This window comes from Eretmochelys imbricata, chromosome 9 (assembly GCF_965152235.1).
Source record: "Eretmochelys imbricata isolate rEreImb1 chromosome 9, rEreImb1.hap1, whole genome shotgun sequence".
In the NCBI taxonomy this organism is placed as follows: Eukaryota; Metazoa; Chordata; order Testudines; family Cheloniidae; genus Eretmochelys; species Eretmochelys imbricata.
Genome location: NC_135580.1, coordinates 74,042,314 through 74,056,610, shown reverse-complemented (window position 1 = coordinate 74,056,610; position 14,297 = coordinate 74,042,314). Strand labels below are relative to the sequence as shown.

General features: G+C 40.0%; 1 protein-coding gene across 1 annotated transcript in view; it reads left to right on the top strand.

Moving 5' to 3' along the window:
* LOC144270092 (connector enhancer of kinase suppressor of ras 2-like) overlaps positions 1-14,297 on the top strand; it is a 470,860-nt gene that overhangs the window by 382,294 nt on the left and 74,269 nt on the right. The window contains exon 16 of the mRNA XM_077826316.1: positions 13,812-13,860. Within this exon, the coding sequence (XP_077682442.1) occupies positions 13,812-13,860 (49 nt within the window). The remainder of the gene's footprint in view (positions 1-13,811; positions 13,861-14,297) is intronic.

Below are 14,297 nucleotides of genomic sequence, written 5' to 3'. Positions count from 1 at the left end.
AGTACATGCTGAAATAACAAATTATTTCAATTTGTTGGAGGAATTGTAAGTAGGATTTCTTTTTGCATAGATAGAAAATGTGGGTTAATCACTGTATCAGTGATTCTTCACTCATAAATGGATATACTTGTCTTTGACATCAAGGATGCTTGGATTTTTGCAGTTCTACCAGAAAGATCTGGAATTTTAGAGATCCATTTGTATCAGCCACTTAAGACAAATGGACTGTTTTAATCAGCACAGGTGCACTTCCATTTTTTTTTAATTTTTTTTTTTAAGCTTGTAGGGTGTGCAAATGAAGTTGAGGAAGTCTGTGCTAGTTGCAGAAGCACAAGTTGCGGAAGCTATGTACCACAACTACTGGGAATATTTTTTCAAATATGTTTATAAATTCTAGTTCTTCTCCTTCAGACTATTCCAGCTATACAATCAAATACAGTTTATCAGGTGGACCAAGTTTTGTGGATTTCCTGTACAATACTGCACTGCCATTCCTGAGATTCCTGTATGATTTTCAGATACATCATTTCATTTCCTAGTGATTCAACATGTTGCAAAGGCAGTGCACTTAGTTCCAGAGGTTGCAATATCACATCACTCCACAGGCACATTTGGCTGATTAAATAACAGCATCAGTGGGTCTCAATTGTGTTCCATACTTTCTAAGATGAAGGATTAGTGTCAGTGACACAAAGCCAGAAAGGCACTAATGAAAAGGGAAAAGTTTCTGGGGATTCTCCTGACAATCTGTGGTTAAGAGAAAATGACAGCCCAATTTGGGTCAACTATGCATGATTTTAGCTTTCTTCTACTATATCTTATACTGCACATAATATTGCAGAAGTCTGAAAAATCCCTACTACTACTAATTCAGTTATATCCTAAATTTTACTAGGTGAAAGCTCAGATGGCCGGAGTCATTTGAACTAATCCTGTTAGCAATTTACATAACTATTTGTTACTGTTTACTTCATTAACCTGCCTCAGGGATGTGCTAAGTTTTGGCTCACAAAGCAACAGAACTGACTTGGTCACTACCACGGATTAAAGAGGACACAATTGATAGAATAGTTTTTAAATCATCAGCATTAAAAACTGCAGATCCAATCCTGCACTCATTACTTAGGCAAAACTGAAACTGAAGCCAAATGTGATTGTAGCATTGTGTCCTGTGTGTTTATAGAAGCTGTGGACGAAGTTACATCCTTCCTTTATAGGAGAGCTGCATGTAACTTGGTCTGTATGAAAACATTTATATCTAAAGTTGGCAATCTAGCTCCTGGATTCAATATGTTTGGGTATATTTATTAGCTGTGGGTGAAAATCACATGGTTTGGATGTATCGTTCTAATAGATCCTGTAAAATTTTGGGTGCTTATCCAGTAATATAGCTATATCTTTTGAGGCCTACTCTCTGCTTTTTCTCTTGTTTTTGACATAATTATTTGTATGGCCACTTATCACTCGTCCTCCTCACCTAACCACTTCCTTCTTCCATCCCTCTTCTTTCCTTTGCTCCCACAACACTTTTTTTAAAATGCCAACGAACACGGTTCCTAGAACTCTATTGCCATCATTGGTGACACTGGTGTTGTCTATAAAACTGGTGGCAATACACTAGAATAAATTTAATGAATTAGTGGCGTTTCCTTTACGACTAGCCTCAGATCCATATTTTAGGGGGCTTTCCTGTACTGAACATTCAAAACATTTAAAGCTTACCCAGCAACGTGTACTGAAAGATCTCACCATTGTATGAGTTTTGGAGGATTATGTGAAAAGTGTTTGTGGTCTTAGTCCAGTTTGTAGTGGACAGGGGTCATCACCAAAGCCGACGGTAGGCAATAGCAGACTAAGCAATTGCTTAGGGGCCCCAAGCAGCTCATTGGCCCCCATTAGCTTTTTATTATAAGAACTTGCCTGTTTTAGTATTAGGGTAGCAAAAATATTCCTGCTTAGGGCCCCCAATGGGCTAGCACCAGCACTGGTCATCATCAGAAATGGTACCCTTGTAAGTCTCAACAGAGAGGCCCAGTAATAGAGACTGAACAGCAATCTGTATGGAGAAGGGATTAGGCACATTAGTGAGCTATGGTAAGGGAAGCTTTTATTGCTCCTGCCCAAGTTGTATTAGGTTCTGTGAATACATGGAAGATTTCAGTCCCCTAACTAGTTAATTCAGTATCTTTCCATGAGTATTTGCTATAAAAATGAAAGATTAAATTTTGTGACTAAATGGATTTAGGACATTTTCTTTAAAGTTACAAAATTCTGTTCTAAACCATTTACTTTAAAAATAGTACTTTGTAACTGGATGTAATGTTACCATATGACTTTCTAATAAGGATTATCCTCTGCTTCTGTCTATCCCAAGCTGCTGTTAGTACATGTATGAGTCAAAATGTTGTTAATTTATCAAGTTTAAATATCAGAAATAATTTTCCTTTTACCTTTATTCCTCTGCTTTTCTATTTTCTTCAGCTTATCTATGGATGTTTTGCTTCAGAGTATGTGAATTTTACATACTGTGAGAGTTGTCTCTGCAATTTGCCTTATATGTGCTTTCTTTGTAAGAAATTTATGTCCTATGTCCTATGTAGCTAAGCTTCTGCCATTTCTATTTATCTCGCCAATACATTACGTATGCTTTTGGTTTCGTTTCCAAAGTGTAGGGTTTTTTTCTTACAGGGCTCTCTACACTCATAATAATCTGACTTTAGGAGAGAAGATAGTACTGTTTTCACTATAAGCAGTGTTGTGACTAAGGAACAGTTGCCAAAAGAAAAGAAAAAACAATTTGAAACTTCACCTACGTAATTGTACGTGATGGTAAATTTTCAGGACTTATGTAGAATTCATGCTACATATATTTTTGAAACTGTTCACCCTGGTCATTAAAGTGAATGAGTCTCTTTGCCACTGAATGTGAAAAGAAATTACTTTTAATCAGTGACGTAGCTAGAAATGGAAAATTAGGTGGGCCCCAATTTATGGTGGATGGGCAGTGACCAAAGGTCTGATGTCACAGCAAATCATTTATGTTGTAAGTGACTTAAAACAATTAAATCTCCACATGCATTAAATATTGTCCATGCACAGCCATTTAACATAACATAAAGTAGCATCTATATAAATCTGCAGTAAATATACTTAGAAAAGTCAAGCAAGCGGTGTCATCAGATCAACAAGAATGTAGTAATTTTAACCAATTACTAAATTAAATGAAAGTCCATAAAGAACTTACATTGCCTAGCTAGTGTCCCTCCCACCACATCATAGAGATGGACAGGGACCCACACGTGCACACACACACATGACACACACATACACAGGGAAAACACACACAGGGCAGGTGGCATGCACACACGTACAGTGAAAACACATACACATATGCACACAGCTGACACGCATACAGGGAAAACATGCACACACACAGGGACAGCTCTGTGTCACATGCAGGGAGAATGCACACACAAATACATGGACAGCTCACACACACACACACTTACAGGGACAACGCATGCACACACGCTGCCTACGAGGGAGGAAGCAGCCAGGGGCTGCTGCCAAGGTTCTGGCTCTCCTTGGGCTCACGCTGCCAAAGGATTCTGTGGGTAGGAAGGATCTGGCAGAGCTGCCAGAAAGTAGCTTTCCAAAGGACTGGAGCATAGCTCCATCCTGGATTTTAGGTGCCAGAGCAATGCTCCAGACTGCTTTGGTAGCACTGCACCCCAGGGTGCATTGTTTAAAAAAAACCTGTTAATGAATGGCCCACCAGGCATACTCATGGCTATACCCTGCTTTTAACATGGACAATATAAACTATTAAGGAGTGGTTAGTTCATGTGTGAATTGACTGTTTTTCAAAGTATTTTATCACATTAAGTTTTCAGATGTAAAATAATTGTTACTGTAGGTGAAAGCAAAATTACAAGACTAAAGGTTAGCAATGCAGTGTGATGTAAGACTGACTTCAGTTGTGAAAGAGGTGTCCTTTATGAGATCTCAGAGAAACATCCCTCAAGTATAGTTCTACTCTGAAAAGTAACTTTATCAAAAACCTGCTCCATGAAGAGATGTTTTTTCTAAATGCCAGTTTTGCAGGTTCAAGCTATAATCTGAACGCCAAAATGAGTTGTTTCTGGTTCATACATTACCAACAATAAAGATTTTGCAATCAGAATTTAGTTAGAAATACTGTTGATATGCAAGCCAAAAGAGAATCTAGGTCAGTCTGTAGAATTAATTCGTAGTCAAAATTATCTTAATCATAACACAAATAATTATAAAATAGGTAGATATATTTCTAAGTATGCACAGAGAGCAGATTGATTAGTCAATTTTTCAGGGAAGAACTGTACTTTCAAATAACAGAGTTTCTTAAACACTTCCACTGAGATCATCAAAACTCCAAAGTCAAAAAGGAATTAAAGGAATGGAATAGATCCAGGACTCCATTCTCAATATACTCCTGAAGGTATAGATTAGATCCACATAAACTGTCTTCAAAGGCGTCACGCAATTAAATGCATTGCAACATGTAGAAACAACTCAATGAGATAAAGGTGAAGGGACTAATTCTGTTCTCACACTGGTGAAATCCTACTGAATTCAGTGAGAGTAAAATTTGGCCCTAAGTTTTTATTCCAGTTTCTTATATAACTTGTGAGGCTGAACATGATCAAAGATCTTTCAAGGAGTTCAAGCTGAATCCAGTCAAGAATCTAAGAAAAGATTCTTAATCTCCACATAAGACTGTGTTGCAGGATGGTATTTTTCCTGTGTAAGGCAAATTTGTGTCTGTGCTTTATGTAGACAAATTGTATTAAACATTTTTAATAAACATTTAATATAATAACAATAATTAACAAAGTCACTATTTTGGAAACCAAATTTAACAGTACAACCTGTGGGGAAAAGCCACAGCATTTACTGCTCCAATTTTTCATGCACAGAAATCCATCAAATTAAAAGCCTATAGTCTGTCTCCTCAGCAACATCAGACTCAAGAGGAGCAGGAACTAACTTGGAGGAAAAGAGCTGTGGCAAGCACATCTGGGTTACCTCCACTAATGCCTCAGGCTCATAACCCGAAAGAGCATTGGCTGCAGCCAAGTCAGCATCAGGCCTGGTCTTCAGCTACTGACTTCTTGCCAGGGGAGAGAAGTGGGATGCAGACTTCTTGCATCGGCTCCCCCTCTTAAGAAATGTCTAGCCTAATTTTGTCATAGTATGCCCCAGTACTCCCACCATTGCAATCAATGGACCCACTTAAAAGGGAGACATTTTTACTAGTCATAAGTAGAGGATGTGCCTCCTGCAGAAGACATTTACTATTGAGGAGTCTTTCTGGAGCTTCAAGACCAGGGGGTATGTGTCTTGTCCTTCATATCCCTTCTGAGGCTTCAAGATTAGGTCTACCTTTTACCCCTGTGAGCCTCCATCTTTCTCAGCATCTCCACTCTTCATCCCATCTCCAGTTCCTTCTACTTTATCACAACAGATCCTTAGCTGGACACCACCCCTTCTGTACCATTGGTATGCTGGCTAGAGCTAGTTGAAACTCAGAATTTCCTGGGAAATTTGAAATTTCAATACAGTATTTGTTTTTGTTCAGAATTGGAACCGAACAAAATATTTCTGAAATTTTCTGCAAAATAGAAATTTTAGAAAATGTTATTTCAGAAAAATGTGGAAAATTCATTTTAAAACCATTTTTATTTTCAATTTTTTTATATTTTATTTTTACATTATTTAATGCCATACCAGTAGTAGTAGTGCATAAGGAGATGTCATATGATGTTCTGTTTATTTTATTTTTAAAATCCATAAAAGCAGGTGCTACTTATTACTGACTGGAACATCTGATGTTCTTTTCTAGATCCAAGTGTTTCCTGTTTGCATTGTAATTAAACAGTTTGACACTTTGAACAAGAAAGGAAGTTAAGCACTCAGTGTACTAATTAGAAGAGCAGCTGTTTTCAATACGCTAGAAAAATGATTCCAGGCTAAAATAGGGATATCTTCCCCCTCAACTCTTCCTCCTTCTCTTCTTTGACAACTGTCCTCAGAAAAAGGAAGACTAAGAAGAACTCAACCAAAATGAGATTATATAGATTACTTGAATCTGAACTAGTTAACATAGTAGGTCTCTTTATCAGGCCACCTCTTCTTCCAATGTGATCCCTGGATAAGAATGTCTGAGGAATCATTTTAATTGGAGGAAAATTATTTCATACACATAAGACCTTAAATAATTATCCTGCAGATTATTAAAGCCCTAGAAATTGACTCTGAAGGCGAATTTGATAAGGTACCAAAGAAGACCCTTCAAAAATGAAAACAAAAGAAAAAAAAGGTTGACCAGCCAGAGGCACTGACTTTGTGATTTGCCGGGGGGTGCTCAACCTCCCCAATTCTGCCCCAGGACCCAACCCCACTCCACCCCTTCTCCCAAGGCCCCACCTCCATCCTGCCTCTTCCCACCCTGCCCCCGTCCCACCTCTTCCCACTCCCATTCCACCCCTATTCCCACTCCTTTCCCCCCAGTGCCTCCTGCATGCTACTGAACAGCTGATAACAGCAGGCAGAAGGCGCTGGGAGGGAGAGGGAGGAGCTGATCAGTGGGGCTGCTGGTGGGTGCTGAGCACCCACTATTTTTTTCCATGGGTGCTCTAGTCCCGGAGCACCCACAGAGTCGGCACTTATATGATGACCAAGTATTCCTGAACCTGAGAGGATATTGTAGACCCTGGACAGCTAGCACCTAAAAACATCTGTTTATAGACTTGCCCTAAAACTTCACAAGGTGCCTTCAGATAATATTCCTAAAATCACTCTAAGAAGGTCCAGCTTTATTTTCTGGTTGTATGACACTCTAAAACCTTACTTGAACAGGACTCCTCAGTTCAAGAAACAGATTCATTATTCATATTGTATGTTGTCCATAAAAGAGGAGATAAAATATTGACAACTGACATTTTCCAGATGGGTCAGAGCAGTGACTTTAAAAAACAATCCAGAAGTCAGGGGAAACTTTTTCCAGCAGGACTGAAGTATTTTATAGCAGTCTCATGGGTAGAGAGAAGAGAAGCATTTTAAGACAAAATGTGCTGTGTGCAGTTTGGGCTCCTGCACATTCCTTTATCAAATACCACACGCTGAGCATTTCCTCATTTCCAGGTGCCTCTTTCAACCCCCAAAATCTGCAGGCTGCTCTGATCTCCTGAGTCTTTCCTTTAAATTTCCATTTCTTTTTATCAAAAATTTTGTTCGTATTCAACCTTCCCACTCATGGGAGTAGTTTGGCAGGAGCGTTGCCCACCCTAAACTGCAATCTTTGGGCAAGCGCAGAATTTGCATCCCTGCGTGCAGCTCCATTGTCCTGACTGGAGCCTTCCTCTCCCCGCCCTCCCCGAAATATAGAAGTCAAACTACCCCATGTCACTTTTGACTACTGCCTGCCAGTTTCCATTAGTGATTCAGGACTGATGGATCCCTGTCTACAAGAACTGGATAATTTTGTTCTGATTGGTAAATTTGTCTTCTCATAACAGCTGAATTCATCAAATCAGAAAACTATCTGCACCACCTACCATAGGCTTCTATTTGTTTATGTCGTTCATGAAAATATTGCTGCTGATAGGGATTCTTAGGGAAGCAGCGTAAAAATGTTTTTTGGCTAGCACTGCAATAACCTAACTGAAAGCATCTCTTTCTGGAAGTGATGCTTCCAGGAAGGGCATGAAAACATGGCTATTTAAAATGCCCATGTATATGTGGATATTTGAGGGCACAGACCACCAGGTATTGCATATTTTCATGGCAGTCAGTTTCTTTTTCAATGCCATCCCAGGTAGTAAAGCATGAGTGACTGATAGCATGCTTAAATCCTAATTCTGTGAATGATTTGGCTTTGTTTGTTGTTGCCAGATCCTTGTCAGGATCCTAACTGATACTGAATACCAATTAAAAAGAAAAGGAGTACTTGTGGCACCTTAGAGACTAACAAATTTATTTGAGCATAAGCTTTTGTGAGCTACAGCTCACTTCATCGGATGCATTCAGAGGAAAATGCAGTGGGGAGATTTATATACACAGAAAACATGAAACAATGGGTGTTACCATACACACTGTAACAAGAGAGTGATCAGGTAAGGTGAGCTATTACCAGCAGGAGAGCGGGGGGTGGGAGGGCGGAGGGGGAACCTTTTGTAGTGATAATCAAGGTGGGCCATTTCCAGCAGTTGACAAGAACGTCTATTTTCCCGCCCCCACCCTCCCAGATGTTCTTGTCAACTGCCGGAAATGGCCCACCTTGATTATCACTACAAAAAGTCCCGACACTGCCCCCCCCCCCCCCCGCTCTCCTGCTGGTAATAGCTCACCTTAAGTGATCACTCTCTTGTTACAGTGTGTATGGTAACACACATTGTTTCATGTTCTCTGTGTATATAAATCTCCCCACTGTATTTTCCACTGAATGCATCCAATGAAGTGAGCTGTAGCTCACGAAAGCTTATGCTCAAATAAATTGGTTAGTCTCTAAGGTGCCACAAGTACTCCTTTTCTTTTTGCGGATACAGACTAACACGGCTGCTACTCTGAAACCTGAATACCAATTAGTCCTTTTACTTGTTCCTAAGTATGGTAATGTCAACTCAGCACACCAAATTGTTCACATAAAGCACCTTATAAAGTAGCTAACATTGCTTTATTCAAATATGCTACCTATAATTTAGCAATGTGTGAGTGTATAGGGAGGTTGTGGGGGGAGGTGGTCTCCTCCTTTTTGTACCAGGGCCAAGAACAATAGTGATCTCTCTGAGCATGGATTGGTAGTCTTCCTCCATCTCTTCACTGACTTGCCAAGCAGGATCACTGCATCAGGGCACTAACTGATGCCATCCTAATGGATGATGCAAAGCATGCACTAGCCCCAGAAAGATTCTGCCTCTTGAAAGGCAGATCCTCCTAATGCTTCCCCAGTGTGGTGTGGCTCCAAGCTGCACCCTACAAAAGGCTGTCTGCAAATTGTACCACAGAACCTGTGGAAAATAACGGCAATAGCAAAAATCTCAGTGAGTTCAATACCAGCAGGAATAAGGCCCTAAATAGAGATTACGTTGTAGTGGTTAGTTCGGTTTTCATTTTCTATCTATAAGTGAGTCCCCAGTTTCCCTATCATAGGCAGCTTCTGGGTCTAGAAGAACTGGACATGATGACCACTCTTTTCTGAGGGTAGGTGTGACAGTTGCATACCATGTTTGCCAGCCAAGGATATAATGCTAGGTCATCAGTGGTAGAGTATGTTTAGGGCTTTCTGAATCTCTAGATTTTTCTTCCCTCTCTGGACTTCCTTATTCTGATTTCTCTGTTTTACATTATTGCCAATTTCTCTATCAAGGAGTTGAGAGGCATACATAGATTCTTGTTTATTTACTATGAAAAGGGAAAGAACAGAGAACTTATTTTAGGTATATGTCAGTGCTTTTTACGTGTCTTGTTGGTGTGATAATATGATTCTCTGGAGAAGTCAAACTGAAAGATTTAGAGAAAAAAAGTCAGAGAGGTCACTGTCAAGGTTCCTCCCCCACTCTGAACTCTAGGGTACAGATGTGGGGACCTGCATGAAAACCTCCTAAGCTTACTTTTACCAGCTTAGGTTAAAACTTCCCCAAGGTACAAATTAATTTTATCCTTTGTCCTTGGAATAACCACTGCCACCACCAAACTCTAACTGGGTTTACTGGGAAACGTAGTTTGGACACGTCTTTCCCCCCCAAATCCTCCCAATCCTTGCACCCCACTTCCTGGGAAAGGTTTTGTAAAAATCCTCACCAATTTCCATAGGTGACCACAGACCCAAACCCTTGGATCTGAGAACAATGAAAAAGCATTCAGTTTTCTTACAAGAAGACTTTTAATAGAAATAGAAGTAAATAGAAGTAAAGGAATCACCCCTGTAAAATCAGGATGGTAGGTACCTTACAGGGTAATTAGATTCAAAACATAGAGAATCCCTCTAGGCAAAACCTTAAGTTACAAAAAAGACACACAGACAGAAATAGTCATTCTATTCAGCACAATTCTTTTCTCAGCCATTTAAAGAAATCATAATCTAACACATACCTAGATAGATTACTTACTAAAGTTCTAAGTCTCCATTCCTGGTCTATCCCCAGCAAAAGCAGCATATAGACAGACACAGACCCTTTGTTTCTCTCCCTCCTCCCAGCTTTTGAAAGTATCTTGTCTCCTCATTGGTCATTTTGGTCAGGTGCCAGCAAGGTTACCTTTAGCTTCTTAACCCTTTATAGGTGAGAGGATTTTTCCTCTGGCTAGGAGGGATTTTAAAGGGGTTTACCCTTCCCTTTACATTTATGACAGTCACCATCTGTGTCATTACATGTCCTACTAAGCAGTGGTTTAGCAGCTATAAAGTGAGGGAAGAGTTGCTGAATGGCACATTAGAGAAGTATCGACTCTCTAACAGATTATGAGGGTTTATGACACAGGATGATAAGAATGAGAGAAAAGGTTAAGGATCTCCTTTCAGTGACAAAAGTGGTACCTACCAATCCTGTCAGATTAGTGTTTTGGCACCACAATCGCTGGTATCAGTGTATATGTAAGTGTCCTTACATGTTGCTAAAATAAAGGCACAGGAAATAACACAAATTATCCTTGTTATGACTGTATAATTATATGGGAGAAAATGACAAATTTACACAGATTAGTGTGTTGAATAAATTACTTGTACAGGGCACAATTCAAACACACGTCTACAAACTAACACGTCTGTAGCCAGACAGCCAGCCCCGCCCCCCCTCAGACCAGCATTGCTGGAAACACAGGAGGAAGCCAGAACAGGGCACTTAACATATATTCCAGCACAGCCTTTGAAGCTGTGAAAGCATAGGTGTGCTGCTACAATGTGCCTCTGGGAACAGATACGACGATTAAGCTCACAGCAGGCAGAGGCCCTGTGACAGACATGGCTCTTAGCCCCTACTAAATAGCGTGATGCACACACACCAACATCCTAGGTGGGAAAATATTTACCCTGATAAAAGAAATGTCCAGTAGTCGAAACTTATTGTTTCTCTCCCTTGCAAGTGTAAACTACTCTTGCGAAAGCTGGCGTCACCCCGACAGACCAGCCTCAATTTGGCATAAGAAAGGAGAAAGAGAATAAAGGAGTACAGAGGTATAAGTAGGGGACCTACAGCACCATGATTTTTGAGTGCTTTTCACTATCTATCTGCTGGTCAGATAAGTGACAGCCTCCCAAGGCTTCTGCAGCTAAGAGGGTCCCTAAGCCTTGTCCCTTATTCGTCTTTTCCGCGGAATTGAGTGACCGATCCTGGCTTGGCACCGCTGGAATCAAGAGATGCAAGGAGGGTAAGAAGCACCCACACCTGATCTCCTTTCTTTAGTGTACACATATTTTGAAATAGAGCTCTATACTTTGTTTTCTTTTTTTGGGATTGTGGCTTCAGTTTTGTAACTTGTTTGTGTATGTAACATCTCTACATTTAAATAAGTAGGCACTAGCAATTTTGTAACCACATGATTAGAATCTAGCTTAATAAATTTTGGTAACCATTTGTGCATAAGCCTGACTTGTTTTCTCTGGTTTACTGTAAAGCAGCCGACACAATTAAAGAACCTCAGCCGTTTTGGCTCTAAAGCCTGGCCATTAGGTGAGAGTACTAAGAGCCTAGCGTTGAGTTGTGCCGCCTCCACGGGGCAAACTCTTGGGGCACCTGTCAGTCAATCCTGGCTGCCCGCTGCGAAGGAGCTCTGAGCTCTAGCAGTTAAAGTCACGGGTGTGGAGAGGCTCTTAGTGCTGCCATTGGGGCACCTGTCAGTCAGTATTGACTGCCCGCTGCGAAGGAGCTCTGAGCTCTAGCAGTTAAAGTCACGGGTGGTTAGGACCTTGGGGCATCCGTCAGCCTAGCCCGGGCTGCCCGCCGCGAAGGGACAGTGCGTCCTAGCGGTTAAAGTCACGGATGGTATAAACGGGCATAGCTGGCACCTCACCAAACATCCTTGGCCGTCGGCTAACACACGTCATAAAACATAGGCGACATTTAAAGCAAAACTCACAATTTCAACTGATATTACTGTATTTTTTCTGAAGAAGCCAAGAAAATGCTGCTTTATGTGAATAAAAATGTTCTATCTACCTGTCATGATGTCTGGAATAGTTCATAACTGAGAGTGCCAACCTCAGGGAAGACTGTCAAAAAGCAAGACAAACACCCCAAACTTATTGCATGTTCTATAATTAGATTTCACCAACCCAGTAACAAATGTGAACTCCTGAAGTACTACAATAGCCTTATAATGGAGTCACAAACAGTCCCCTTTGATACTCCAGGCTATCTTGCCACCCAGGTAAAATGGACTATGTGATAAATTGTCACTTACACCAAAGACCACAAAATGTTCAGATTGCTCCCAGTCCCAAAGATCAGTCACTTACTCCAGTTCAATTTGATCTCTTTAGATCTCACAGCAAAGACAATGCTTGTAGCCAATCCTGTGGTAAACTAAGTAAAAAGTTATTAACTAGGAAAAAGAAAAAGTTCTTTATAGGTTCAAGCAAGCAAGCATATATATACAATGAGTTTCAGTCTGTGATTCTAAAGGTAACAGTTGTAGTAATCTGTCAGTTCAAAATTTATTTCAGGACTAACCCATGCCAAGCAGCATGGGGATCTCTTTGCTTATGTCTAGAAATCTTTGCCCCTCACAGTACAGACAGCATAAAAGAGATTCAGTTTCTCCTAGTCAGGGATTTTTATCCCCTCCACTCCAGGGGCAAAACTGATGGGATGAGTTCATGCATAGGTCTGTCCTCCTTGGAGGTAATTAGGAACGCAGTCAACAGGGACTCTCTTCTTTGATGCTACACCATCCCTCATTTGCCTTCAATAGGCCATCTTGTACGAAGGATGAGCCCTTTACATTAATGCTTCTTTTCCTGTTCAGTGAGTTACACAATATCAGAGGTTTACAATGCAAACTCTCAATATAATTTTATACAATGGGCTGTAGAGGTTATAAATGAGATTAATACATGCCGCATCCTACAAGTATTTTATCAAGTCTAAACACTGTTACATTGATCAGAATGTGTTTATCTAATATCTATTTTGATAACGCTAACACACAGGTAAGCAATGCATTTGCAAGTGTTCAGTGAGGCCTGGAGCCTTGTCATGAGCTGGAACCTGGTCTGCCAGCATCACACTAACCTACCAACTATATCATCTGGTGCCCTCCTTCGTCCTGAAGGTTGCAATGGTTGGTATGGCCCTCTTCCAGCCATATAAATTCCTATTGATACAAGACAGATATCAAGGTGATGCATACTACAAAGAACTTGCAACCTAGGACATACAAGACTCCCTAAAGACACAGAGGAAAGAATCACTTCAAATCATTTTTTTAAATCTATTTTTGTCAATATTTGCATTAACTAGACTTCAGCTAATTAACTTTGAAGATTGTTAGGACAAAGACTTGCAAAGGGATCAGACTTTCTTACACTGAATTTGTCTATTTGTAAATCAGAATGTTGAAGATGGACCTGGATCCATTTTTAATACTTCAGTTGTATAAAGTGCACATATTAGGTATATTTTCAAAGTGCTGCACAGGAATTTAGCTACATGATTTGCATTTACCATCACTGGGAGTCATTCAGTTAAATCACTAAGCATGCCTGAATATATGTCATTTTTATTCGGATTCTATTTGTTTTCTTTTATATTCTAAAATCTTCTTCATCTCTGTCATAGATACGCTAGTTCTGCCAGTGACCGTCAAGGGAGCACATCCATGAGGAAGGTAAATAATTATTGCACTACTTTAAAAACAAAAACAAAAATGCCAACCAATCTAATTTCATTATTATGTAGTATTTATTTGTTTGTTTGTATTATAATAATGCTTAAGAGCCCCAGTCATGGTCTAGGACGCCATTGTTCTAGGCGCTGTACAAACCCAGAACAAAAAAGACAGTCCCTTCCACAAAGATCTTACAATCTAAGTTTCACAGTCATATCTTGATGTAAAGGATACTCAGGATATTATAGTCTTTGAGGTTTGTCTATCCTGATGAAAGACCTGAAAAGTCAAGATTTCTCAAGTAATACAGAAACAATGGACAACATTATATTTACAAAAAAGAGTAGTCCAAGGCATGCTTTAAAGCTCAAAGCATTGAAAGTGCATTCAAATTACCTGCAAAGATGGTGGATTAGGCATTGGAAGGAATCTTGTAA